This window comes from Dendropsophus ebraccatus, chromosome 10 (assembly GCF_027789765.1).
Source record: "Dendropsophus ebraccatus isolate aDenEbr1 chromosome 10, aDenEbr1.pat, whole genome shotgun sequence".
Lineage (NCBI taxonomy): Eukaryota > Metazoa > Chordata > Amphibia > Anura > Hylidae > Dendropsophus > Dendropsophus ebraccatus.
The window spans coordinates 68,604,726-68,629,398 of NC_091463.1; the positions used below are offsets into that span (position 1 = coordinate 68,604,726).

The 24,673-nt window shown below is 41.3% G+C and overlaps 1 protein-coding gene across 1 annotated transcript; it reads right to left on the reverse strand.

Annotated features, from left to right (window-relative positions):
* Positions 1-353: 353 nt before the first annotated feature.
* Positions 354-22,244, reverse strand: VGLL1 (vestigial like family member 1). Its single transcript, XM_069986479.1, has 4 exons — positions 22,044-22,244; positions 11,209-11,442; positions 3,736-4,146; positions 354-2,341 (listed from the first exon to the last, which is right to left on the reverse strand). The coding sequence occupies exons 2-4, from the start codon at positions 11,420-11,422 to the stop codon at positions 2,268-2,270; spliced, it is 699 nt and encodes a 232-aa protein (XP_069842580.1). The 5' UTR covers positions 11,423-11,442; positions 22,044-22,244; the 3' UTR covers positions 354-2,267.
* Positions 22,245-24,673: the final 2,429 nt, after the last annotated feature.

The window sequence follows — 24,673 nt, forward strand, 5'->3', positions numbered from 1 at the left end:
GTCATTGGTGGGGCACGGAAAAAACGGTGAAGCCTCCGCTGGCTTTACCGTTTTTTCGGTGTCAGTCATCAGTTAAAATCAGTAGCACTACCAAAAGTCAGTGTAGCTCTAGCCTCAGTGTTAGACTCCACATTTGCAAAACATTCTGCCACTTCCTCTCCAATAGCCGCCCAATCTTGCCAGGATTATCAGCAACATGTTTTGACCCCATTCGAAATGCAATCAGAACGTGACTGTGGAGACCCAGCCTTATGGCTGATCACTGAATAAGAATAATACATGGGTAGATGCGATAAGATAATCTGTTCATTTACATGTGTAATTTGCAAAAACACCCAATAATTTCACAATACTGTTTTCAAACTATTCCTTTATTACATTTATATTATTCCCTTCTTATCATGCAACTATATTACAAACAAAAGCAAATATATTTTTCTGAACATTTTTTGGGAAATTGTTTAAGCAAGTACAGTAATAGTCCAAACCTGGCCATACTTTAGCATCCATATCATGGCCGCAACACACTGACACCCCTCAGCTCCACTGAACACAATTTAGATCACCGTAGGTGGTCCAGGCGTTACAGCTATAATAAATAAATAATGAAGAAGCTATAGAGCCGGGTCACATTACTGATACTTAAAATTTCCAAGGAGATTTTCCTCTTCAATCTAATTTTTTTTTGTGTGTCCCTTCATCATCTTATGGTGCACAAAATACAGTATGGTAATAAGGAAATAAAGCTTAAAATATAATACAAAAGAGTAAATAAAATACAACATTTACAAACATAAGACTTTCTTAATGTTAAAAAAAAAAACCTTCACGTATCCACATTGATTTTTAGTTCTTTAGAATTTTAACATCACTTTGTAATAACATATATAACCTGAGATTGTACATTGCTCACATTGGCATACTACTCATTACTAATATTTTGAGGTGTCAAACTGATTAACTCACAAAGGCACACTAATTCACCTCTTCTCTTAGTCACTTTGAACTTCTTAAGGTCCCCATACACATCATACTTTTGTCGACAGTACCCGCCACTTGTACTGGGTTTGGCCTTTAGTATAAGGTGGATGGGGCTTTTGAACATCCACCGGGATAAGGGCTGAGCGTAATGGAAAATCACTGCCTGATCCTTTTGTTCTATGAGAGATAACATAAGAGCTCTCTGGCTGTGGCTTAACCCTCCCCATAGAAAACACAGAAACCCTTGGCCTTGTTGAATGCTCCTGTGGATGAGGAGAGTGGGTACCGGATGGGGAAATAACATAGCGGGTGATCGTACAGCCATCAGTTATTGAGGGTCTAAGGCCTTTTAGGATGGAAGGAGCTCTGAAATTTCTTTTTTGCACTTCAGGGACCCTAGACCCATACCACTACAATGTTTGATTGGGAAGACAAAGCAATCTATAATTCCTTCCCTGTACGAAATAAGGCTAGGTTTACATGTTTATCAGAGGCTTTATTTGGGGTCTTCATCATAGATTGAGCCGCCCAGATCACTTGACAACAGACGTGAAGAAAGCCTAATAGACCTCAGCGACTTTAATAGGGTCCGTTGGCTTTTTCACTTGTGTCCATCATTTTGCAGTAATCTAACAGAACCGAAAAATACTACACACAGGGTTTTTTTTGTTGTTGTATAAATGGCTTCTGCGACATAGGCCCCGAATGGTCCCACTATCATAAATGTGAACGGTAGGCCAGAGCCACGTATAGGCACCTTAAGGCTATGTTCACACACTGTCAAAGTTATTTTTGGAACAACAGGCATTATTATACAAATAACTTCGGGAACATATCGGACGGCCATCTTGTAATATATGATCATGAACATTATTAGTGGCCGTCAAATATTATGAGACGGAGCCTAATTGTCTCTAACCAGCACATTTGTTTTGTAAAAGTGACATTACTTGCTACTGGCTGATTTCTTTAAATGCTTCATCATGTTCCCCAGGAAAACAGGATTCCATGGAAACATTCCCTTAAAACTGAAATATTACCCGTAAAATTCACTGTTCAGTGCAGCTTGGTGGCCATGTTATAACAAAAAGTAAACCAATGAACAAAGCACCACTTAAATATGGAAGCAACCTGGAAACAATTCATGGATACGTATATACAAAATATGCATAACTTTTAAAGTTTTGAGGTTCTGTTTTTTTCTGCAAAGTCCTTTACATACAATAATAATAAAACACAATAGGCAAAAATGCTGCTATAGTAACAAAGTAACAAAAACATAACACCTAATAAAAGTATAAATCCTTCCTTCTTTCTTGTCCATGGAAAAACTCTTTTCTTCTATCCTGTGGATGAAGACCTTAAAAAAAATAATAAAAAATTATAATTTTTTAAAGAACGGAAGAGAAATTCTCTAACCACAACAACATTCCCAATACAAGACCTTCCCGTTAGAGTGAATCTGTTAGCTGTTTGGTCAAGGAGACACATAGGGGGAGATTTATCAAACATGGTGTAAAGTGAAACTGGCTCAGTTGCCCCTAGCAACCAATCAGATTCCACCTTTCATTTTCCAAAGAGTCTGTGAGGAATGAAAGGTAGAATCTGATTGGTTGCTAGGGGCAACTGAGCCAGTTTCACTTTACACCATGTTTGATAAATCTCCCTTCATAGTACCTTTCATATATCCAGCTGTGCTTCCTGAACATAGAAAATGCTTCTATTCTCCTAAATGTCATAGAGACTTTCCCAGGCCACTGAAAGGATGCATGCTGGGATGCCTTCTCCTTCCCCCTCATATCCCTGTCCTGGTTTTATAAACAGCTTCGGCTGGATACTGAGTCCCACGCAGGGCCAGGTATGAGAGGAGGAGAGAGGATAAGTTTCAGCTTGCAACATTTCAGGAGCTTAGGAACGCCTCTTTTTTTTTTCCAAAATCTTTTTATTGGATGCATGTAATATACAACACACAACATTTTAACAATCCACATTTTAGGTCCCAATGGACAGAAATATGATGCCGGGCGAGTTCTTATGAGAACGATACACAGTCTCTGGGATAACAATTTTCGCCTCCTAAGTAAGGCGCATAGAACTAGTTCCCCCCATCTATAACAATAACATCTACGGCAACTAGTTGAGAGGTGAAAAGAATAAGTGTTGTATATATATAAGAAAAAAAAACATGTGCATTGCCCTATAACAAAACCTCCCCCCCCTGCTATCCCCCCAACTCCCCCCCCAACACACCCCTCCCTTATAGGAGCTGAAAAGAATGGGGGGCTTATAAACAGATACCAGTCTGCAGGATGTATTGTAGTAAAGGCCCTAAAGGCCAGGGGGTGGCAGACAACCTGTCAAGTCAGTGCTCGCTTGACACACCGAGCGGGGAGAACGGGGGGGACCTGGGAGGGGCTGCCCGAATAATTCTTAGGTTGTCTGGGTGGCCCATTGAAGAGAGCGGCGGTCTGCTGCCACCACTCCTATTAGCGTCAGGCAGCAGACCGTTGCAATCGTGATCGTTTTCATAAAACAAGTTGAAAGACAACAATAAGCCAACATCATGCATGTCAGCTGATCGTTACCTTTTAACATGATCTATTACAACAAAGGTTACCGTGTACGGCCGATAATCATTTGGTGTAGAAGAACCCTTGACAAGTCAGCTACACTTTTTAGGAACCATGCTGCTCTTGACCGTATCAATAGAATCTTGTAAAAGTTAAAAAAATACTGTATTATCTGGATTATTACCTGATTGTGAGCTTGTCCTCTGATTGAGGTTCTCTGGTACGGGTGACCCAGCAGCTGCCGATGCCAGGAACTCTGGTTTTGAAATTGACTCCTGTAGAGGGCCTGGATACCTCTCAGGTTGTAGGAGATTGAGAAATGAACTACATTTTCCATCTGGACCTGGTACCATTTGAAACTCTGGTACAGAGGGGTGGTGATACACAGAATTAACATGACTCGGAGGTCCAAAATGGTGGAAATGCCATAAATCTGAAGGCTGAGTATGGTGATGCTGGTGCTGCTGGTAAACGGCCGATGAATAATGCTCAGATGGAGAGGTAAGGGATGATAACCCAGGAGATGTCATCCTAACAGAGGGGTTGGCTTGGTACTGTTTTGTCCAGTTGAATTCATCCGCCATCATATTATTTGCTGTAAGAATAAGAATAACATATATAAGAGTCTAATTTGAAGCACAATTGCCCTCCACACATAGCGGCTTTGGATTACTCTCAGAGGTATCTTCGGCTATGGGCATTGTCCCTTGTGCAAAGTAATATATACCAGAGTGATATTATAATGTGTTATCTACACTGACCAGAAGCAGATTAGCTTATTCCACAAAGACACAAATTTAGTCACTTTATTAAGGGTCAAAGCTGCTTCTAGGGGCAGAAGAGAAGGCCTTCCCTTTAATGGGGGCAGGACCCGAGCAATCTCCCTAGCTCCACTTGTCTGTCTGATCACAGAGAGAAGTGTGCACATATTCTCTTAGAGTAGCACAGACCTTAGTGTTATACTTTCCTGTCATTTGGAGCAGTCAGTAAAGCTTTGGGCGTCAGATATTAGCTTCTCCTATCACCAGTCATGTTGGCATTAACCTGCTCTATATTTTTTAAGTATTTTGAAAAATTTATCGTAAAGAAATTTTGTTCTTGGGATGATGTGAAAGGCATTCATCCACTGTAGACCGCCACAGTACTTTTAACTTACTTTGCATATATCAATAAAACAAGCAAATATAACAAATTATGTAACACATTAGCAAAAAAATGCCTCGTTCCCCACTCATGAGCTACTTCTCCAGCCGTTCCCCTCCCCCTCACAAGTACTCCTTACACTAATTATTCCATGTAAATTCACTAAAAAATCCACTTTACAGACAAAACATACTATTAGCTCACTAAGGGATAAGGTTACATACTGCCCATATAAGTCTATGGAGAATGGAGCAAAGAAACTGCTGGTGAAAGCTAGCATTATAGAGAAACATGTTAAGTGGGCTAAAGCTAAATATTATTATTATTATTATTATTGTTGTTGTTGTTGTTTTGCTATATAATATGTAGCTTCTGAGGGTGTGCTAGGAATATTGGAAAATAGGATCTCTTCTTCTGTGTGTGCGGTGTATGGGAAACATCATAGCAGCTAGTCTCCATCCACACTGGAGCTGAGCTTAGGGAACACACTATATAATGGTCAGAAATAATGATATTTCTTATGAATAAGCACAGGATTTGTTATTCTGAAGTATGACCAGAATGTACAGGGGCACTTTAAGGCCATGTTCACACTTTGTACAACAGGGGCCATTCTGTGACACTGCCATATCATAAAATGTCCGCTGTCTGTGTAGTTCAGCCCAGCCGGTACTGCAGTACCAGCCGGATGAACATCACTTCTGTGGAATTGTAATGCGGGCACATTTGGGTGTATATATATTACATTTGGGTGTGCCTGCATTCCAATTAGTTATTGCAGGCAATGTCCGGAGCCGTACTTTACATTGTCTGCACAGTCAATTTTGTGCTATTCAATGAATAATGGCCGCACAAAAAATGTCAGTTTTTTGTGCAGCCGCATGGAATCCCGGCCGGAGTTTATACAGTGTGTATACACTCCGGCCGGGATTCCATAGTAATTAAAGCGATCGGCCGATGTCATTAAATAACGTCCGTTGTTGCACACCTATAACAATGGCCGTTGTTTAATGAAAATATACGTTGTGTGAATGGGCTGAAAGAATTTACCCATCTCTAAGAATGTGGCTTTGGGTTTGATATGTAGTTAAATAAGCCACCTAATAAGAAATGGAAGCTGTTGGTACACGCGTGCTTCTGCTTTCCTTTTACTATTTCGGGAATCCCAAGCTATATGCTTTGCAAGCATCCAATTAGTTCTGGATAGTGGAGGTGTTTATTTACAGGAAATGAAGGCATTTTATGCTGTGTTATTTTTATGTCCAAAATGATGTGCTAATTAATTTCTTAAAATATCTACAGCAGCAAGAGCTCCGAATCCTCTGGATAGACTTCCCATTCCGGCTGCCACTAGAGAAAGCCTGGTGGCCTACTTCATACTGTGCATTATGACGTTTGATGCTTAAAGGGATTGTTCTACAGGATAAGTGATAGGTATCTGATCAGTAGGGGTCTATCTACGGGGGATCCCATTCCAAGCATTTGAATGGAGTAGCTGTTGAGCATGGGTACTGCTACTAGTTCATACAAATTCTATGTACCTGCCTAAGATTACTGAGTACAGCACTCGGCCATCTCTGGTTAAAATCCAAGTATGTTTGGAATAGCAATCAAAAATGTGCCTGCAGCTTGACTGCAAAACGTCATGGTTTTTGAACTGATGGTTAATAAAGAGGAGCACAATTTGAGCGTGCTCGAGTCCAATCGTTCGGCATTTGAATATCGGTGACTGAGGAAGTTGGTTTCATCTCTAGGGAGTCCTGGAAAACATGGCCTTCCTAGTAGGGATGGTCCGAAACTGCCGAGGTTCGGGTTCGTATGAACCCGAACGCTTGGCATCAGATTCCCGCTGTCTGCCCGCTCCGTGCAGTGGGTGGATACAGCGGGAGGACCGCCTGGAAAACTGGGATACAGCCTATGGCTATGGCTGTATCCCAGTTTTCCAGGCGGTCCTCCCGCTTTATCCACCCTCTCCACGGAGCGGGCAGACAGCGGGAATCATTGCCGAGAGTTCGGGTTCGTACAAACCCGAACCGAACTCGGTTCGGACCATCCCTACTTCCTAGGGCTCCAACATCTCCAGCCAGCAGTATTCAAATGTTGAACGAACAGACTGGAACATGCTCAAATTGAGCTCCTCTTTATTAACAACCACACGGTTTTACACCAAATTGTGGTAAGCCGGATCGCTGGCATTTTTTTTCCACATTGTGAATACAACTGTAACAAATTGTCAGCTGTGATAACTGTAATGTTGGTACAAGTATTCAGCCGCAAGCTTGAGGTAAGGTTTACACAGTGACCTGTCGCACTGCCTACATCGCACGTGACATGTGACCACAGCTACAACTATGGTAATAACATTGTCAGTAGTCTTGGCTTACATCCAGGTTCAGAAGTGAAGACACAGCTGTACTACTATTGTAATTGTAATAAGAGTACATGCTAAGGACTCCCTTTGGTGGCACGCTTCTGGTAACGCCGTTAGCGCATGCGCCGTATGGCGAAAGAGAGGCACATGCATGTTGAACGTTTCAACTGAGGGCATTGGCTTCAGGCCTTTAACATGCATGGGACGCTCTTCCGTCCTACAGCGCATGCACGAATGGTGTTACCAGGGTCGCACCCCCAGAGGGAATTGTTGGCACAGACGCGGAGCGGCAAGTTGGCGCACAGCCCTTGCCAGCAACAGCCCATGCATGCAACTACATGACAGCAACGGGGAGCAGAGGGCAGGCTAATTGGTAAATTTGCATTAAACGGAAAGGAGGAAGTGGTGGTGAGGCGTGCCGAGGTGCGGCACAAACGTCAAGCCACTACTCCTCTTTGACACTTGGTTAGCGAGTGTTTATAAAGAGTGTAAAAAATCTACTGCATGGAGGCTTTGTAAACAGGGACCATACACACAAGGGGACATACACCTATACTGAGCTGTCAGCCCGGACCTGAGGTGCTGACAGATTCCCTTTAAAGAATAGACTATAAGGCTACAAGATTTTGCAGGTAAATGGTAGTTTTTACTTGCAGAACTGTGCAGGGTACAACAGAGGGAACCATAATACATTGCTTTAATAAAGTGATATGAATAATGTTAGGGTTATGCTTTGTGTGGCAGCAGATATAGCCAACAGGGTAGGTCTCTGCTGCCACCAACCTTTGTGCCAGGTTACTCACACTCGGAATACTGACACAGATCGCCCCCCCCCCCCCCCGTATATTGTATATTCTTATGTATTACAATATACAATACACTGGGGGAGGCTCTGTGTCACCAATGCTCTGTGTGCAGCAGCCTCCAGCATAGCAAGCAGCGCTTTCAAGTAATCACTACTCCCTCTGAGAGAGAAGCCACCGCATGTATAGAATAAGTGACAGAGAACCCCCTCCCCAGTTTATTGTATATTGTAATGTATTAGAATAGACCAGGGGTAGGGAACCTTGGCTCTCTAGCTGGTGTAAAACTACAACTCCCATCATGCCTGGACAGCCAAAGCTAAAGCTTTGGCTGCCCAGGCATGATGGGAGTTGTAGTTTTGCACCAGCTGGAGAGCCAAGGTTCCCTACCCCTGGAATAGACAATATATGGGGTCAGGTCTGTCGACCTCTGCTTTGTACAGTGACCACTAGACCGAACCAATATGGGGTGTTACTGCATCTCAGCATGTTTTTCAAGCTGATTGTTAATCGGTGCAGAATTTCCCAGCTGTACAGAAGTTTCACCTACAAAACTGCTGTTCAGCTGCAAAATTGTTCAGCCATTAACAATCAATTTGAGAACCGGCATGTAAGTGTGATTTACAGCCGTATTGTGGCCAGGTCTGGGCCACCTGGGAGCTGCTACAAAAGATGCTAGGTTGTCTACAAAAAAGAGGCACTTTAAATGTAATTCTCACTGATTTCAATAATAAATTGATACCGTAATGGTAGGTTGTACGGGATTACAAAAAAAATTGGTTGGCTTTGTTCCAGAAAACAAATGTATGGTTACAGCTGTCGTTCCTGTACATGGAAAAACTCCAGCAGGGATATTTAAAGCATTGTATATTTTAATTAGCTTCTAATTATAAGTCATGTGAAATGCAACATATTATTTACACCACATTGCTACCAACCCTAAGCTGCTTATGAGGCGTCTGCAAAACAGAGATTAGCTCTGATAGGGAAAATATACCTTTAAAGAGGCACTCCGGAGAAAAGAAATGTGTTCAAATCAACCGGTGTCAAATTGTTATACAGATTTGTAAATGACTTCTACTGAAAAATCCTCAATGCTTCCAGTACTTAGCATCTGCTGTATGTCCTGCAGGAAATAGTGTATTATTTCCAAAAGGACACTGTGCTCTATGCTGCCACCTCTGTCTTTTAAAGGAACTGTCCATAGCAGTAACAAATCCTAATAGATAACCTCTCCTGCTCTGGACAGTTCTTGTCATAGCGGAGAGCAGAGACACACAAGAAATACCATTGAAGTAATAGGACGGACAGAATCTCAAGTGGAATCTGCAGCGTGGACTCGTAAATTCAGCCTGTTGTGCTCAGTTGGAATGGGCCCATGGACGGAGGAGGCAGCAGAGAGAAATATAGCAGACTGGAATGAATATATTACTGCCTGCAGGACATGCAGCAGCTGATAAGTACTGGAAGGATTGAGTTCTTTTTCAATAGAAGTCATTACAAATATGTATAACTTATTGACACCAGTTGATGTAAGTACAATTTTTCCCCTATAGTACCCCTTTAAATGCTAGTGAGTTTATAAGCTTGCCAAAATGCTGCTGATTTTCTGGTGAAAAAGCAACAGTATTTCAGCACTGAGATCCACAGAAGAAAATTTGCACTAAATTGCGCAGGTCTGTCATGTATTTCTACTGCAGGTTTTTACTAAGGAATGCCTAAACTACACTCAGGGTATAAACCCACACACAGTATATGCAGCAGATATGCAACAAATACGCAGCAGATTTGTTGGTACAGATTTGATGCTGTGTTCAGTTATTTAGATCTAATCTGCTGCGATTTTGCTGCGAGTTTGCTGCGTATCGCAGCAGTAAATACGCTGCATATACAGTGTGTGGGTTTATACCCTCAAATAAGATTTATCAAGACTGCCTTAAATAATCCCCAGCTAGAGAAGGGGCAAGTTGTATTTATGTAGTGGCACATGCCTCTACATTAATCCTGGCACATTGGAACTATCTCGCACCATACCTGCAGTGCACCATAGGCAGACTATATGAGAAGATCAGTCACAGCAGCCACCAAGGCCTTTCTAATAGACCGGCTTCTCGCAATGACATCACGGGACATCGAATACTGAACCACCAACGATGTATGGCTGCACTGTTTAAATATGGCAAAAACTCACAGCAGCATGTAGATGGTTAAAATAGCTGGTAATGGACAGTTCCATTGGCAATTAGCAGCTCTATGCACGCTGTGTCAGTACAATAGTGAGAAGATTTCATCAGTTCTGGAGCTCCCTGTAATATAATGAATGATAATGTCGGGAACTCCGCATTTCATTCTGTAGCACATCATCCATATTTACGGACTGTGTACAGAATGTGTGAATGTCCCCTTACCCCAAGCTATGTCCATGATGGACGTCACACTTAAACAAAAAAAAATTCTTTGTTGTGTAGATCTTTCCAATGTATACATCAAACGTACACCAATAAAGAGTGATATTGTTTAATGCATTAAAGGAATTTTTGGACTTTTTTTATTTCAATGTAAGGCCGGGTTCACACATCGTAAGAAACCGGCCGTTCTGTGACCCGGCCGTGTCACAGAACGGCCAGTGTCAGTGAAGTTTATTCCGGCGGGTGCTGCAGTACCGGCCAGATAAACTTCTTTTCTGGTGAATTGGGATGTGGGCGCATCCGTGTGCGCCCCCATCCTAATTCACCATTGCACACAATGTAAAGTGCGTCCGGAGCTGCACTCTCCATTGTGTGAACTGTCAGTTCGGTGGGGCAGCTATTCAATGATCCCAGCCTGAGTATACACTATGGGGAAGATTTATCAAACATGGTGTAAAGTATAACTGACACCAAAATCAGATTCCACCTTTAATTTTCCAATGAAAATTTGCTAGGGGCAACTGAGCCAGTTCTTTAACAGAGTTTGGACATATGATTTGGTGTTAGGCACCCTTAAATGAAAAAGGAATACATTACAGTTCCTCTGAATCCATCTCACAGCAGTGGTTTATGATTTTCTACCATTGAACCTATTGAAATGGCATCATTGTGCAAGTGGAGGAGCAGCAGGGGTCCGGGACGGCAGCAGTGGAGGACCAAGGAATCATTACTTAGACAAATACACTGAGAAATGTGTTACGTTTGTGTTAGGCTGTTTACTATCACAGCTATATTCGCTAGAAATCCTTTTTACTTAAAGAAACAAGCACTGGGGCCAACCAGGATATCAATATCAATGTTCTAACATAGGCCATACTTTACATTGACAAGTCTATACTGTATATATAACATCTGCATCCAGTAATACTCACAGCCTTTCTGTATGAAGTCATCATTTCGGCTTTTTGTGCTTAAGTCCTGTGGGTCTTTTGTATTCCTTAACGCTCTAGAAAAGTGCTCATCTACAACACTGTTAATGTCCCCCTGGTAATAAGTGAACACCACACAACGGGAGCCCATCTCCGTCGTCTTCACAGGTTGCTCCTTTGTCCTATATTCGGCAGGGCTCTTCCTCAGATCCTCCATATTTTGCAGCTGGTCAATACCTAGTCATCAAAATATAATGTTATTATTCTGTACACCATGCACAGTATGTGACACGTTCAAAGTTAATCTATTCTCATATAACTATAATTTATTGCATAGGTGAAGATTATTGGTAAGATCATATGGGCATAGTGGTATTAATATTGTGGACTGTAATAAACTGGCATAGGTAAACCCAATATTATTACGTAAAGAAAAGAGAGAACAGGTGCAGCAACCAAAGCCTTAGATCACATGTGAGAGACATGTGCTGTAACAGAATAAGCACCATTGACCATTGTTCTGTAGCCAGGCAGCAATGTTTCTCACCCAACGTAACCATAGTCAAATTGCTAGAGCTGACCAAAGCCAAGGTGGATCAAGACGTTGGTTATTAGAGAGATATGTTATTTAAGACTGCACAGAGAGTAGCCTTTCATCAAAGTCCTATACCTGCTCCAACCAGTGGAATCGATCAGATTCCTTCTGTACCAGTAATTATTATACTTATAGACATCCTAATGTAACCACTAGTGAGGAATCAATATCTATCTTTGATCCTTATTTTTCACATTCCCATCACACTCCTCGGCTTGCTGCCTATTGTTTCTCACTACACAAAACTCAGTAGACTTCAGGTCCCCATACATGTTATACTGCTGTTGACCAAACGTGACACTCACAGGTCTCCCACCATGTCAGTGGACGTAGGGGTCAGACCTGATGGAAAATAACTACCCAACCTCTTTGTTTTTAAAGAGAAAAGCCACAGCCAAAGACTCTTGATAAATGTTACATAAAAACAAATGTTCCAAGCCATTGTTGCCATTGCAAGATAAAAATCGGCACTATGTTTCATGCGGGGTGGGCATGTCCCAAACTAGTTCTATTCTGGCATGCTACATTCTATATCTCCTAGTCACTGGACACTCGCTCACACCTAGAGTACACCAAGTCTCACACTATTGTCCCTCTTACCAGGGCCTCTTAAATTCGATAAATGCCGTTTGCGCAGACATTTCCTAACAGCAGAATGCACTGTTATCTGTAGACATTGGAAGCCAATCATTCCTCTCTCCATAGAGGATTGGGTAGTAGACAAGGACTTCCTATATAGAATGGAATCCCTTATGGCTATTGAACACAGGTTGAACCTAACTGGCCATCTTGAATGTCTAATAAGATGGGACCACACTATGCAGGCAGCGGATCGGTGGTGATTTTTAGAAAGCAGTGACGGCGGGGAGGCTTCTTTATTGAGCTAACGTTTCAAAAAACGTTTGTATCACATATATCTGAACCGTACCCACATACACATGATATATGGGGTCCTGATAGAGACCTTAAGCTGCTGAGACTCCTGACGTCATGGTTCTTTCCCATGAGTATTTGAAAAAGCACCCAAATGTAGCATGGTAATAACTATATAACTTTTGGACAAGCCACACATGTAATGGAATCTGCTAATAACAGGGTTTATTGGTCAGAAGGTTATTGACGAACATAGTTTCTCTGCAAGTCATCATCATGTAATAAATACTATAACGTGGCAGTCATCTGATTACTTATACTACAGCCAGAGAGCTTGATCATAGCCATTATATGGGTACAAGCACTAGCATCCAGTCATACTGGATAGAGCCATGGTGTGTCATTGGCCAGATCTAGAAGACCAACTCATGTTTCATAGCAACCTGTAAAATTTACAATTTTGCCAGAAAAAACTGCAATTTTTTTAAATCTAGTTAACAGTAATAAAGAGATAAAAGAAATCACATGACGAAAGATAAGTTTGAAGTCTATACACTTGCCCTACACCGAGGTTAAACTAACACAAGAGGAGTTACAAAACCTGTTGTGGGCGAGTTCTTTGCACAAAAGCCGCCTAATCTCCTCATCTTTACTGATTCACTAATTCCTTGTCTAACACTTTTCTGAGTACAATGTGTCTGCTTCCACTTCAGTGGAAATATCACAAATCAGGATAAAGTAAAATATGACAGGTTCCTTTGGATAAGCGTCAAGTAGACAGTCGGCTTTGGCTGGAGTATTTAGTGATCTGCTATCCTCAAGTATGCTGGAAAGATTGATAAGACAGTTGTTGGGCTGGGACTCATTCGGCTGACACAGCTATCCCTCACATACAGTACACCAATGTGTTCTCAGTAGTGACAGGGGTTAAAGCCACTGCCAGACTTCTCTGGAATCTTATCTCTTTAAGAACAAAAAGATTGAACAGTTAAAATTCAACTGCCTGATCCTTATCTCCTCTGATTTTTGTCAGTGGGAGAGAGTTAAAAGGGTTATCCAGCACTACAAAAACATGACCACTTTTGCCCCACTCTTGTCTCCAGATTGGGTGGGGTTTGCAACTCAGTTCCACTGAAGTAAATGGAGCTTAATTGCAAACGACACCTGACCTGGAGACAAGAGCGGGGCAAAATTTGTCTATGTTTTTGTAGTGCTGGATAACCCCTTTAAGGCCCTATTACATGGCCCGATATTGAGGGGGAAGTGAATGCCGACCTGTCATTTCAGCCTTGCTTCCCTCTCATTCCCTACTTGCTGCCTGTGCTATAACACACATAGCGAATAGGAAACAGTGTTAGGGTCGCGTGATCCTTGGTTCCCTGGGATCCCCATTGAAGTCAGCGGCGGTCTATTACATGGACCAACACGCAGCACACCACCGCTGACATGATTGCTGCGGTTTAACATGTTCAAATACCACAACCAGCCGAAATTGTGTGTGTTGTTCCCCTCGAAAACAGGTGGACACATTTCCTTCATATAGAGCTTCAGAGCAGCTGAAAAGAATGGTGGCTTATAAACAGATACCAGTCTGCTGGGAGTGTTGGAGTACAGGCCCTAGAGGCCAGGGAGTGGTCATTATCGTTTTAAAGGAACATGTTGAAAGACAAAGATTAGCCAACATTGTACATGTCAGCTGATCGTTGCCTTTTAACATGACCTATTACACCAAATGATTATTGGCCGGAATGGCTGTGAATAGGCCGATAATTGTTTTGTGTAATAGGGCCTTTAGGAGGCAACCATGTACTATAGGTGGTCAGCCAGTACCACAAAAATTTGTGACTTTTTTGTATATTGGGGGAGACCAACCAGCTTCTTGACCCTGCTATGATACAGACACATTCTACAGACACCAACTGTGTCCTGTATATCCTGTACATTCAGATGTAAATGATTGAAAAGACATATTTATTTTCTGCCAAGACACATAAGAAAGACCAGCAATGACCAAAGGCGTCAGATATCTATGGACAGGTGGGTCTTCTATGTTGGTGTTTTTGTCATAGTCACCTACATACTTGGGTAGTCACCTATAGCAATGTGCACTTCATTAATGGAAATCCAGCAGCCTAGATCATATAGCAAGGCAGAGATTGCTAATGTGACATTTTATCTTATGGTGTCATTCAGACTAATCTTCACAGACCATACATAAACATCAACTTGTTCCATAAAGGTGTTGAATATATCTGTATTACAGCACCATATGGGGGCACCATACAACAGCAACTAGTACCTAGGGCCCCATAGTATGGCTCTGCAGGGACGCTGTGTGCCTCCTTACGAGTGCCACACACACAGTTCTGCCATATGCATGCAACCTTAAAGTGTCTAACATATTAAATGTCTAATGTACATCAAGACGGGTGTTCCCCTCCTGAGCGCTGTGACCACACGACATAAACACTTAGTACAGGTGTGGAGGCAATGCTCAAGTACAAAGAAGTTCAAAAAAAGTTCATTTTTCACAATCAAACCAACCCTGGCCTGTGCCTGCACACACCAAAATAAATACTGTGAACTTAGTTGTTATTGAGGTAACTGGGTATAAAGGAACCCTTCCAGGCAAAACTAAAAGTCAAATACGTCATGATACAATCTTTAACCCCTTCCCGACCAATGACATATAGTTAAAATATGGGTCAAATAAGGGAGTATGGCATAAGCTCGGAAGCCCAGCCTTCTCTATACCCAACAGGTGGTTGCTGTCACTCACCAGAGACTGGGCATTAGAGATCACTCTAATATAAGGTCATTTAACTGATAAGATGTCATGATCAACAAAGGTTGAGGCAAGTAAAAAGTTTTTAGATATGTGGTCTAGAGGTCCAACAAACACCCCCATGATGTGAATGCAGGGTGCTGACTGGTTACCATTGCAGCCTGAGGCCTGCGCTATGCCACTCTGGCTGCCATGACAGATCTAATGATACTGGCAGGCTGTACTAGTGGAGCACCGATTAAATTGATTGATACAATTGAATTTATCTATACAAGCAATTGAATGATTGCCTATAAAAGTCCATAGGGAAACTAAAAAAGGGTAGACATAAAGTAAAATATGTTCACATCTCATCCCAGAAAACATGAAAAGTGATCAAAAAGTCATATTAAGTGCTACCCATAAACACTACAGATCATTGAGCAAAAAATAAGCCCTCCCATAGCTCTATAGGTGGAAAAAAACATATACTGTAGGTCCCAGAACATGGTGATGTCGAGTTTTGTTTTTTTTTAAGTAAAAGAAAACAAAAAGTACACAAATGTATTTTTATTACAATTGTACTCGTTAAGGCCGGGTTCACACTACGTAAAAAGCATGGCCAAATTTGCGCAAACAACAGCTGTTATTTGTAAAATAACAGCCGTTGTTTGCGCAAATAGGGACGTTGTTATGAAATACAGCCGTGTTTTTTACGTAGTGTGAACATAGCCTAGTATTGTAGAATATGGTCTAAACTCAAAATTGCATAGGTGCATTTTTTTTAAATTTTGTCCCACAAATGTTTTTTCCTGGCTTTGTAATATGTTATATGGTAAAATAAAGGGTGCCAGTAAAAAATACAACTTGTCCTGAAATATAAAAAAAAATAGGTCCCTATACTACCTTATAATTGGAAAATTAGAAACTGTTATGGGTCTTAAAATGTGAGGAGGCAGAAAACATAAGCAAAAAGTTGAAATGAAGGGGTTTCGGGAAGGGTTTACTGGTAGTAGCGGGTGTTAGACCTGCTTTATATGAGTGTATTGATATATGATTGTACCATGTAATAGGCCATGTTCACACAACGTAAGTTGTGTATTAATCACGGCAATTGTTGCTGACTTGCAACAACGGCCGTGATCATTAAAAAAGTTACCTTGCATAGACGTCTGAGGGAATCGCGGATGGAGTGTATACACTCCGACCAGGATCCCTAGCGGCCCCACGAAAAACTGACATGTCACACAATGAGAGTGTGGCTCCGGCCGCACTCTCCATTGTCGGCTATGGTAAATTGGGATGCGGGATGCAATCCCTGGCCGGGATAACCTTCACGGAACCCGGCCGGGTCACAGAACGGAAGCTGTTTCACGTTGTGTGAGCCCGGCCTAAGGCTGGACATGTTATCGTGAAATACTATCAGTATTTAATGTGCATTGTTTAAATATTTTATCCATATTTCTGTACAGTATATTGAAATACAGATGCAAAATAAATTTAAAAAGTGATGAAATATGGATCAGATCCAAATGCATCATTATTCAAATCTCTATATCCCTATCTATAGATTTCAATGGGCTTATTCCATCTGCAAAAGGGATTAAAGTAGCACACGCTGTGTTTTTTTAAATATGAATGTGTTTTATACCACCATGTGAATAGGCCTTAGTTCCACCATGTGAATAGGCCTTAGTTCCACCATGTGAATAGGCCTTAGTACTAACACTCTTCATAGGCCGGGTTCACACTACGTTTTGGCAACCTGTTTTTTTCATCCGTTTTTTGCAAAAAACGGATGAAAAACGGATAGAAAAAAACGGATGCAAGCGCATGCGTTATTTAGAGTATCATTTAACGTCCGTTGTTTAACAATTTGGGAACCACCATTGCAATGATGGCCATTGGTACATTATTTAAGTTTAGGTTAAATGATGGCCGTGTTCAACATCCTTTTGGGTTTAGCTTTTTTTAAAGGTCCATTTAATTTTGTTGAAAAGATGGTGAAAAGATGGGCAAAAAAAAAATAAAATCTGTGGACAACTTAAAATAACGGAAGGAGAAAAGTAGGAGATTGAGCAGTGTCCGACCCCTGAACCCCCCAGCGATCTCCGTATCGGACCCCGTCAGCTCTGTTATGGATAGAGCCCCGGATCATCACGTGACCCGCGGCTCTATTCATTCTTATGGAGCGATGGAAAGAGCCAAGTATGGAGATCACTGGGGGGTTCAGGAGTCGGACACCCCACGATCCCTACACACCCTACTTTTTCCCTTGCCTGTAGATAGGGGAAAAGTCAATTTTTCCTGTAATACCCCTTTAAATTAAAGGCTGCTGCAAACAACAGACTTATTTAATACATTGTGTGAACTATTGGCTTTCACACACTGGCCGTTATTTTGCTAAAAAAAGACAGTGTGAACATGGCCTATTACTGCAATTTCATAAAACTACACAAACTTCTGAGATGTCACAGAGACATGTCAAAAGTTGTGATCAGCCATGATCTGAGTGTTCAGGCTGTGACCAATCGGGAGAAGTCTGCATGCCATGCATTTTCCGACCACATAATGCAAATCTATTCCCAGGTCATATAACATTGAGCTAGAAGAGACCATACTGTGCACAGACTTCTCCTGGCTCATTTCCCTGATTGGTTGCTGTCTGAACACTCAGACCCCGGCCGATCAAACCTTTTGACATGTCACTTTGGCATGACAATTTTTTTTTCATGGCAGGTACTCTTCAATTTTCATTCTTTGTGTTGGTCACTTCTAAATGATATAATGATATACTTATTAACATACCGAAATGTGACTAATCGAACATCACACCAGCTTTGTACATATTAACATATTTGTATTGGTTTATCATCCAACTTAAGGGGACAGTCTCACTTTAGCTTTTTCATATAGAGGTGATACACACCTTTGCAAGGAAGATTGCTTAAAGGGGTTGTCCAAAGGAGAACAAGCCGTGATTTATTATTACTGTAAGATTATTACTGTAAGGGCCCAATTACACAGAGCCATAATCTGCCAAATCAGCCCAATTCCGCAGATCATCGTTCCATGTAATAAAGACAACGACCAGCCTATGACAACTATCATCGACTGATCGTGTCTTTAGGTTCTGACCTAACCTAATAGTGATGAGCGGCCAACGGGAGACGAATCTGTAAAGAAAATAATAAGCTTTATATGTTTCCTCCCTATGCTCCCCGGTGTCTTTCTGTCTTTTCCCCCAAGCTGCTCAGCCAATGACTGACCAAGACAGGACCGCATAGAGAGGTAACATATACAGTCTATTATTTACTATATACAGCAAGGGCTGCACAGACATCGCTAACTATTTTTCCGCCCAATTTTAGACATTCAAAGTACTGCTACATTTAGCATCTCTACTATAATCACAACTAGTAGACGCCCTGTAGGGCAACTTAAGAAATCTGAGTGTTGCTGCCTTGATACATTTGCTATAGTGTCTGAGAAAGACCTTTTATATTGTTGTTGTGTCTACATGGCAGGCATCTCAAACTCCCCATATTAATTTGCTTATTACTACTGAGGCTCTTGCACAATAGAAGCATTTCCAATGTATAACCTACATTAGTATTTCTACTTAGATCACGCTATTTTATGTTATTTTAATATGAACAGTTTACATCTCAGCCTGTACTAAAAAAAATTGTAATGGGAGTACAAAAAGGAACTGGAACAATTGTGCCTTGACAGGTCTGCGGCTGCTGCAGTACACTGTGTGGCCATTAGGTGGCAAATTAAACCTGATATCCGATAGTCTGTCCAACTGTAAACACTACCAATGAGTTTGGAGATATTTTGAGGCAATGTGAACTCAATCTCAGTATTGTTATATGGTTTTTAACTATAGATAGATATAGATAGATAGAAAGATAGATAGATAGATAGATAGATAGATAGATAGATTATTAAGGATATGTTACACCTTAAGACCCATTTACTGTGGCTTATCTCCTGTAGACACAAAGTATCCGGTATATTGAATCCAACCTGAGCCGCCTTCTTACACAAGATGAAAGCGATCAGACAAGTTTTGTCTAAAGGTCAAGCACATCTTAAAGAAGCTCTCCAGATATAAAACTTTTTGTTAATGCTAACTTACCACCAATACTCTGGCAGTGTGATCTGTTTCACCCCAGCTCAGTTGCATCCATGAATGTTAAATATTGTAATCTCCTGTCAGACCAGCAGCCCAGTGCTTCCTCTACTGTATAGGTAACAGCTTAGCCATGTGACTGAGAACTACTAATAACTATCAAATTAATTGTGGTAGCACCCTCCCCCCCCCTCCCCCCCCCCCCCTCCCCCCCCCCCCCCCCCCCCAAACTACCAGACTCTCCCTTGTTGTTACTCTTTATGTCCACCATAGTTAGAATACAGTTGAAGAGATAATTTCTGCCTATCTAAAAGACCAGGAGTGCAGTGATATAGTAAGTGAGTGTCTACAATGATGAGCTGCAGAGTTCTAAAACTTCCCCATGTCACGCTATCTATATTATAAGTGGGTGCTTTGTGAAGACTCTCCAGTGTATTTCTATCAGACAGTCTGACATTACTCTGCCCTGCCTTCAGCTTCAAGAGCTTACAGGGAGTACCCTATCACATGAAGGAGATAGGCAGAAGCTGCATCACAGAGGAATACACAGAGACTCTGCAGGATGAGTTAGAGGACAGATGTTCTGTGGTGCATGTAGATAAGATTTAGAGCAGAGCTACTGCAATATAATGAGACTCCAGCTCCAAGCCAGAGGCATCAGAACAAATGTCAGTTCCATTATGGAAATTATATTAGAAGGAAATAAGGAGTCAAATGGCAGGCAATGCATAAATGGCACATCAACTAAAATAGCAATACTAAAAAGACATATTAAACAACCTTTACTTTAATCACTAATAACAGCTTATAGTGCACTGTATAGGCAAAGCAATAGCTGTAGTGCTTCTTAAAATATGGACATCAATACAAAAAAAAAAAAAAAAACCTTAAACAGTCTAGGAAAAATGAACATGCTGTGTTATGCATAATCCAAGGTACTGTATGAGGTATGGAGAATAACACAGTACAACCAAAAAATAACACATATGCGCACCATCACACAGATCGGTGCCAAATCAGAGGGGACTGTGGTAGTGATTTCGTAGCCATACTGTTCTCTGCAATGTCAACGCTTTAGGATGATCTTAGAGTTTGTGTCCTTCGGGACACTTATAAAATGGGGGTCCTAGAAAATAACCTCTCTTAAAACCGTCACAGGCCCAGGGTGTTCTTCTATGACTAAAACCAAAGTACTGATCATACAAGTCTTTGAGTGTCGGGTCTGTTTATATGGGGGTACAGTGTACAAGAATACAATGTAACCAGCGTCGGTTAGTCAATTTTACCCTCACCCATTTTACATGTGAGTCTGACCAGAAAATACACCGACTGTAGTCTCCTATGTAGAGTCTGTGAACAGTCCTGGCAAGCCCAAAAAATCAAAGAACCTTTTCTGCCTTCCTATACAATAGGTTTCCTTACTGCTATAGCAATAACATTTTCTTAGTAAATTCCTATTTATTTGATTGGTTGGTATAGGTTTATTCCTTTATCTAAGGTAAGTCTAAACTCTAATACTGAACTTCTATTGAGCCCATATATAGCAAACATTTTACATGGACTTCAGGTCATGAAGCCAAATTTGGTTCTACAAATGTATTTTTCCAAGGCAATAAGTGGTGTCATTTGGTTATAACCATAAAAATGTCATGAAAAGCCCCTTAAAATCTCCGGTGCTTTCCATCGACTGCTTTCTGTAGACGTGCAAGATGAATGCAAATGTCCTGACAACTGGGCCTTAGATGAAATTAAATACTCCATATTTACTAGAATATTTTCGCCCGCCTTGCGTTTGTGTTGATTGTGTTGTTTCGCTGTTTTTTGGGACGCGCTTTCACGCTCCATTGACTCCATTCAGGTAAGATACTATCAAAAGTGACAACTATAGAACACGCTTGAAATGTGATATAAAGTTGATTGAATAGCTGCATTGACTAACGTTAGCTTTGTATTTAGTAAATGAGGCCTCGTATCCAGTAAAAGATCATGTCAAAGCTGGGTAAAAGTAATAGGAATCTATAGGATCATACTGTACCTCAGTATATGTCCAAGATACTTTATTTAGAGGAGTTTTTTTTTTCTCTTGGACTCAGTCTGAATCCAACAATAACAAAAACAAAACAAAAAATACACCATGTTCCATAATATGTTGCATTGCAGAGGTATTCTGCCCTAGAAGTATTTTTCTGTCCCATGGATTGCCAATTGCCCTGTTCGATGTATAGACTATATGTATACCGCCATACAGGTTCTGGGAGGTCTGAATACATAAGATAAATTTTAAGAAAAAAGCTAAAATAATGCAAAGCAAATAGTAGGTAGAATCTCCTAATAGGTAATATAGAAAAATATTTCACCCTTATAGCATCTTCTATTATATATGCATAACACATATACAGGTCACACATACAGAGTGTCATTGTATAAGTTTACACGTTTTGAAAACTTTTTAGCACCATAAGATTTACCTTTTCAGATAAGTCGAGATGAACTTTGCTCCCAAGTAAAACAGGTGGGCATGATCCTAGGTGTGCTACTCCAGCGCCAGTATTAGAGGCTGCCCAGGCTGAGCAGCAGACAGGTGAGCGCTGATCCTCCTAGCAGTAGCAGCAGCGCAGCAATGTCTGGCCTGACAACTCTGCTCTGATCTTCCTCTCTGGTGTTAAAGGCGTTTCCATCCCAGTGACAAGGAATGTATGAAATGCACCCAAACTTGAAAACCAGGAACAAGGAACATAGGTTCTGCTGGGTTTCTGCTGCGGTGAACAATAAGCAAGAAGCTTTTACTGCCAGGATCTTTTGTTGCAAACAAAACAATGATTGTAAAGTAGGAAGAGTGTCCAGTGTAAGTGAAGGTCACCACCTGGCCGAGACATGTCGGTGACTTGAGGATATCTGTGTAGGTGCTGCTGACGGACGGCACTTCAAATTCTTCCTAAATCCTACAAATCTATGAAATGAACAAAAGCTTTATGATGTTGTCTGCAATTGAACATAAACTACATGACAAGGGCAGGTAAAGTACACAAAAGAATAAAAGAAGTAACACTGTTACCTCTAGTAACACATTACACCGTTATAAGATTGGGGTCACATCCTAATAGGGGGCATTGTGCATTTAAAGGGGTAGTTCACCATCCCCCCAAAAAATTCTTTCAAATTAACCGGTGCTAGGAAGGGCCAGAGATTTGTAATTTACTTTAATTAAAAAATCTTGAGTCTTCCAGTACTTATCAGCTGCTGTATGCAGTGCAGGATGTAGTGTATTCTTTTCAGTCTGACACAGTGCTCTCTGCTGCCACCTCTGTCCATGTCAGGAACTGTCCGGAGCAGTGGCAAATCCTCACAGAAAAGCTCTCCTACTTTTGGGACTGGAAATAATACCACTTCCTGCAGGACATACAGCAGCTGGTACTGGAAGATTTTTTAATAAAATTAAATTACAAATCCCTTGCCTTTTCTGGCACCAGCTGATTTGAAAGAAAAACATTTTTGGTGAACAACCCCTTTAACTTTGTGTTTTAGTGCGCCATTTTTATGAAATAAGCGTAATTTTAATGTACTTTACCCATCAGTGCAGTAATGTGGCTGACCAACCGTTCCTCTAACAACGCCTCTAATAAATACTCGGGCCGCCCCTCTAAACCCTCTCAGTACACTAAATGGCCTTCCCGACATATTAAAGTAACGCTTACAGGCCTAGTTAGTTATAGCCGATATAAAGTTATACTAAACTTTCTCATTACAATATTTGCTCTTACAACCATTGTTTTACAAAAGCGCTCAACATTTAGCCCTGAACCCATTATATATGAAAAACCTATCCGATCAGGCTTCAGGAGGAGGCGAACGAGGTAACTGAGGAAATGGGTGGATTGCAGGTGGAACCTAATCTATTTAGCTTAAAGGGAATGCATGACATCAGAAAATTACCTATTGTTTCAATGAAGTTAAACGTGTGTTTTTCTTTTTCTTTTTTAGAATTTTTGGTGATGCTTTTTAAATGTTTCCATTTTAAATAATCCTGGACTCTTGCAGTTTTCACTTTGGCCACTAAGCCTAATAATAAACTGGCACTTCCCCTTGTGTAGCTGTCTCTTCCTTATCATTACAGACAGGATTAGAGTGAAAAGTGACACTATTATCAATAGGTGATGGTCAGAGCTCCTTCACACAGACTGCACTGGTTACAGAACGTGTCTAGAAAACTCTCCAATGCAAGTCAATAGGGAACCCCCAAGCTTGTATTTCTTATGTCGACAGGGCTGCTGTGAAGCCTATGTCTAAATGGGGTGCTGAATGCTTGGGCAATATGGTTACCAAGGGCGGCCTTCAGGTTCTTGTGGTCCCTCAGGCAAAAGAACCTCAGCGGGCCCATCATCCATCCACCATGCACTTATCATCCACACACTATGCACAATCACTTCAGGCACCACTAATACACATTATTGACACATACACCGACTAACTGACTCATACATTGACTGACACACACTGACTGACACTGAAATAGACACTAACAGACTGACACTGACTGACTGACACGCTCAGACACTTACACACAACACTTACAGCTCAGTCTTCTCCCTCTTCCTCTCTGTTGGGCTGGTCTCCACACTGTTAGGTTGAGGACCTTCAGGTCATGTGATCTGGTCCTTCACCCTTTTCTCTCTCTGTGCAGGTCCTGCTCCATCTCCTGTCCCTTCTGATGTTCAGCACCCACCCTGCACTACAGTGAGCAGGCTGAACATTAGAACACTGGTCACCTCTCCCTCTCTGGGCCTCTAGAGGTGCTGTGGGCCCCAGCACTTGCCAATGGTAACCCCTTTGCTGACGCCGGCCCTGTGGCTACCCCAATAGTTTTTTTTACTAAAGCTAGAAAATAGAAACAGATTAGAAAAGATAAGTATAAAAGAAATCTAAACCAAAAATTCCTTTTAAGGGGGATGTATAAGATTATAAAAACATGCCAACTTTCCTGCAGAAACAGCTCCACTCTTCTTCATAGGTAATGTGTGGTATTGCAGCACAACCCCCATTTGAATACAAATGCATTAAATAAATGAAATATATATATATAATGGGTGAATATATGATA